The 5,193-nt window shown below is 43.6% G+C and overlaps 1 protein-coding gene across 1 annotated transcript; it reads left to right on the top strand.

Moving 5' to 3' along the window:
- The first annotated feature begins 317 nt into the window (after positions 1-317).
- Positions 318-1,298, top strand: LOC121550541 (heat shock protein beta-11-like). The gene has a single exon (XM_041862838.2). It carries the CDS (start codon positions 443-445, stop codon positions 1,163-1,165), a length of 723 nt encoding a protein of 240 aa, XP_041718772.1. The 5' UTR covers positions 318-442; the 3' UTR covers positions 1,166-1,298.
- Positions 1,299-5,193: the final 3,895 nt, after the last annotated feature.

Below are 5,193 nucleotides of genomic sequence, written 5' to 3'. Positions count from 1 at the left end.
CTCAGGATCAACAGCCGTGACTCAGGATAGAGGGTGGACGGTGGTAAGGCGACCCTTAGCTGTGGCACGACCATCCCGGCGCTGTGACCAATGAACCAATGACAAACACAGAGGGGGAAATAGAAGCGTCTGCCCGTAAAAATGTAAACAGCTCATGGCCATAAGCTCAGTTTAGCCCAATGACTCGTCGCAGGGCATTCTTGCCCCGTACCACTTACTGCCGCCTTCCCCCGTCCTTCTTTACTGAGCTCATGTGTTGTAAATAGGGCAACAAGGGGGAGGGTTATAGGGAGAGAGGGAGTATATAAGCCTGAGAGGTGCTGCCACAAGTTCAAAAACACTTGAGCTCACCAACCAAGAGATCCTCACAGCAAGAGATCCAAGGAACTCACACTCTTCTTCGTCTAAGCAGACCGGAAAGGAAAACAGAAAAAATAACAACATGACTCAGTCCGCCGCCCCAGCAATCGAGAGCATCTTTGGAAACGACCCTTTCTTCAGTCAAGAGAGGATGGTCTTCCCCCCCATGCGCCACCAGGCCCTCTCCGGCATCCAGGATGACTTCTTTCAGAGGAGGTCAAACCTGGCCAGTGATCTCCTCAAGGAGCTCCGCGATGGGTTCCCCAGTATGCACCAGCTGCACGAGAGGGCCCACCTCCGAATGGGCTCCCCATTCCTGGAGAGGAGGACCACAGGAGTTCCAGCAGCAGCACAGAGCCAGGGCCTCAGCACGGAGGTGGCTGAGACAGGCCGGAGCCACAGCCCCCTGGCCCTGAGCCTAAACGCCCAGGGCTTCAACCCAGAAGACATCACCGTCAAGCTGGACGGACGGAGGCTGGCCGTGGTGGCCATGAAACAGGCCAAAGCAGAAGAGGCTAAATCCACCTCCTCTGCCACCTCTTCCTGCTCCTTCTCCTCCTCCTCGTCCCAACAGAAAGGCTTTGTCCAGAAGATTGACCTGCCTGCCCACCTAGACCTGACAGCCTTGACCTGCTCTCTGGGAGAAGATGGACAGCTGAGGATCGAAGCCCCCACAGCCGCCCCCCAGCTGGACGCCCCTACAGAGGAGCAGGAGGTCCCCCTCTGCTTCAGAACCTCCCTGGACGTACCCATCACCAAGGGCAACATGGAAGAGTCCATAACAGTGAAGACCTCAAAACCTTGAATTACATAGACTGTCTGAATTTTTTGTAAACATTTAATTGTATTATCAATCCAGTGGATTACATTGTGGAAAACTATTTATAATATGCCTATTTGAAGAAATATTATTTAATAAAGACAATCTGATATTGAAATGATGGTTGCTAGATTTGTTGATGACAGTTGGGTTTTAAAATAGATAACTAGAAAGAAGTGGTGGGTGTCCTGTCATTACTAGCATACTGCACATTTCAAACAGTCATGTGAACTGAATACTTTTACAGTCCGAAAAACACATGCAACCTTGCACTCTGCACCTCAAAACATATTTATCTCACTGACATCTGGATTAGGAAACAGAAAACAACACAAGGTCTTTGGACAAAGACATTGTTGCTTGTCGCATTGGTAACATTGTGTGTTCACGTCTATCTGTTTTGAAATCAGGGACGTAGGCATAGGTGGGCTTGGTAGACACAGGCCCACCCACTGGGAAACCACCCTATCAGATTGAGCAAAAACAAAACCAAAATGATTTCCTCCATCTTGCAGTATGAAGCATTCACCAACCTGAAGCTTGACCAAATGCTTCAAATACAAACTAGCACTCTAATTATAATTGAAACACTCCAAAGAAAGTAAGTGATTATGTTGTACTTGCTACTCTACACACTAAAAACAAATGATTCTATATAGCGCCAAATAAGGGTTATTTGGCTTTTAACCCTAGCGGATCCCTTTTTTGGTCCTGTATAGAACCTTTCTTTGAAAGTTCTATAAAGAACCACACACATAAGGTTCTAAATGGTACCTGTATGGTGCTATAAAGTACCCTTTCCTAAGGTTCTATAAAAACCATTCATAAAAGGTTCTATATAGCACCAAAAATGAGTTCCGTTATGATTACAACCCTTTTTGTGGCTATATAGAACCCTTTTTTATGGTTCTTTATGGAACCTTTATGGAGAAAGGTTCTATAAAGAACCTTCCTCAATCTCAAAGGTTCTTTGTAGATCCTTCTGAAGAAGCGTACAGGGTTTCTTATTCTGGTAAGCCATATGATATTGTTAAAATTCCTTAGGCGTTATTATTGTGTTAATTGACCAGTTGAATCAGGTGTGCTAGCCCTGCAATGGCTGGCGATCCCTGAGGAGAAAATTGAGAACCACTAATTTAGTCAACAGTTCTCAATTGACATAAGGCCATATGTGAGTCTTTCACAAAACACTGTCACTGGCCATAGTCATATATAACACATATATAACGCAACAGATTAGATCAACTGGAATGAAACTCTCACTTGCACAAAAAGAGCTCTAAGCAAACCACCCCCAACATATTTGAATGAGCAGCCACCCCTATATATGAGCAGCCACCCCTATATATGAGCAGCCACCCCTATATATGAGCAGCCACCCCTACATTTGAATTATCACTAAAAGAGCAAAGAACCCTTTTGTGAACTGCAAAGAACCATTTGAAGGACTATGAGAACCAAAGGGTTCTTTGAGTCCTTATGGTTCCACATAGAACCATCACCCTTCCCAAAGAACCCTTGAGGAACCCGCCTTTCTCAGTGTGTTCCCTATACAAACACTACCTCTTCATTGTCAGATGATGGCGCCAGTACCCTATAATAAGGAATTTCCCATTACAGCTGCTGCATGTGTAATTCAATCAGTTATACTCTTCCAAACCTATTATTCTGTTAAAGTAATGGTTTGCTTCATATTTTCTGTTGAATAAATAATTTGCAACATTTGATTTGATCGCATCAGTTCTTATAGGCTCTGCATAGTGTTTACTGGTAAAGACCATAGAAGTCTGTATAGATCCATGTTAACCTCTGGTAATGGTAAAAAAAACAAAGGGGTGCTCTGAGCAGAAATGCAAGCTGTCATTTGATTAATGCAGTGTAAGAGGCCTCTTCACTCTTTTTGTGTATCCCACCTATAATATTTTATTTCTTTATTTCTTTATTTAACCTTTATTTATCCAGGTTAGTCTCATCGAGATAAAATGTATTTTTCAAGAGAGACCTGGTCTAAATCTAGCTAATCTAGCTAGATTTGCATACACCCAATTAATTTGAATACACCACAATTCAATTCACTCTTTGTGTACACCACAATTCACAAGACACACTGAACCTAGCCCAGATTTATATCAGTCTGGTTGTTACTGGTTGAGCAATGTGAACTACAAGAGAGCAGGGAGTCAAGTCACAAAAGTTGTAGCAAGTTATAGTCAAGCACTAATCATGGATACGTCCTATATAGCCACTGAAACAAATGTTCACCCAACTAAAACTCACAGGCAACTTTTCAATGCTAACACACAACTGTTCACAACAGCACCTTCTCCCCTGACCCCAAAATAAAGACAACATTCAGTGCTAATGCTCACTTTACGGTCCCAGAATCCCCAGGCTTCTTGAATCCCTTTTCGATTCACCTCTAGAATCCCTTTAAGGCTGATGACGAAGAATCTCCCAGTGACCAAGGTGTCAGAGAGGGTGAGACGCCAAACAGAAAACAGCATCTTAAGTCTCTACACTTGGGGAACTCAACACCAAGGAAAGGGGAAGAATAAAGAGCTTTAAATGCTACCATTACACCCAACTCCCTGAAGGGGCCTAAATTAGTATCTGTAAAGGTTCCTCTGACATTTGCTACCTGGGAGACACTATTTGTTGTTGCGCCATAACAGGGACAAAACACAGCAGTTAATATTTGATGAGTTCTGCCCGGGGCAACGGGACAGACCATATGAGGAGAAGAAGAAAGGAAATCACTTAAATCTTTAGCCTTATTGAAATGTCACCGAAATCAAAGATGTACATAATGAGAGCTAGCTGACCCTTTCTAATGTGTAAAGGCTAGGTAAATTGTTATAGGTGAAAGAGGTGGTACATTAAGAGAGACATACTATTCAAGTGGCACAATTCTGTTTTTCACAAATGAATAGCTTTCACTGATTTTCAATGTGTTTCCATCATTTTTTTTCTATCTCTGCCTTGCTTCTACCCAGGGATCATCTCATGTTAGATAGAGCACTTTCACAATGTTTTGGGGACACGAATAAAGGGTTCGCTGTCAATCCAAGTGGATAATCATCACCTGGAGGGTGGAACCAAAAATCTCAGGGACCCCGTTTCTCCCCAGTAAATATTGAACCTTGTACGACAACCTAAACCTAATGACACGGTCCACAGCCTGCCTGGCAGCTTGTATCATCTGGAAGAATATGTGGACAGCTTCATGTGTTGCTCTAAACTAGTGTCTGACTGGTATCGATTTTCAGCCCTGATGAGGTACAGAGAGAGCTGCTGCCACATCATCATCCTCCCAAAGTTTCAGTCAGTGTTGCTACCGTAAACTGAACCCTCAACTCTCTCTGTCTCTCTCTCGCCATCTCTCTCTCTCTTTCTTTCTCTCTGAGAATTGTGTGGGTTGTTTTCATTATCTTCCACTATTCTACCCACAGCCTCATAACTACAGATCAATGTGCTGTAGATCCTTGATCGTCAATATTGTTTCTCACTGATGTTCAGTGGAGTAAGACTAAATGATCTTGCCCTTGTTATAAGGGCCCAGAGTTTTCCTGGCCAAGTCACATGAAAAACAGGAAAAACTCCCTGCCTTATACCTGTAAACCAGATGAGCTTCACAAGGCTTTTAGATCTTCCTGACACAGTCTAAAACCACCTTATAGATATGAACAAGATCCTACAAGATGGATACCTCACTATGGCTGTCCATAATGATGTGGAATTATCTGTGGTGCCTGAGGTGGATGACCAGGCGGACAGACAGAGAATGTCATGTTATGCTTCAGCCCTCCACAGACTCATATGTGTAATCTGCACTGAATGATGTGTTCTATCAGGACACAGGCATTTGGTCTTTGCTCCTGGTCTTGGGTTTGCTAGCTGGAGAGTGAAGCCATGAAGATAATGGTCTGGGAAGAGCTTTCAGAGGCTCAGTAATCTCTCTTGGACATATTCTGCGTGTAAACCAAATAATCTGTCGGGACGGGATGGAATGTGTA

Source organism: Coregonus clupeaformis, chromosome 35, assembly GCF_020615455.1.
Source record: "Coregonus clupeaformis isolate EN_2021a chromosome 35, ASM2061545v1, whole genome shotgun sequence".
In the NCBI taxonomy this organism is placed as follows: domain Eukaryota; kingdom Metazoa; phylum Chordata; class Actinopteri; order Salmoniformes; family Salmonidae; genus Coregonus; species Coregonus clupeaformis.
Note: the sequence above shows the minus strand (reverse complement) of the source record. Positions and strands in the feature narration are given on the sequence as shown.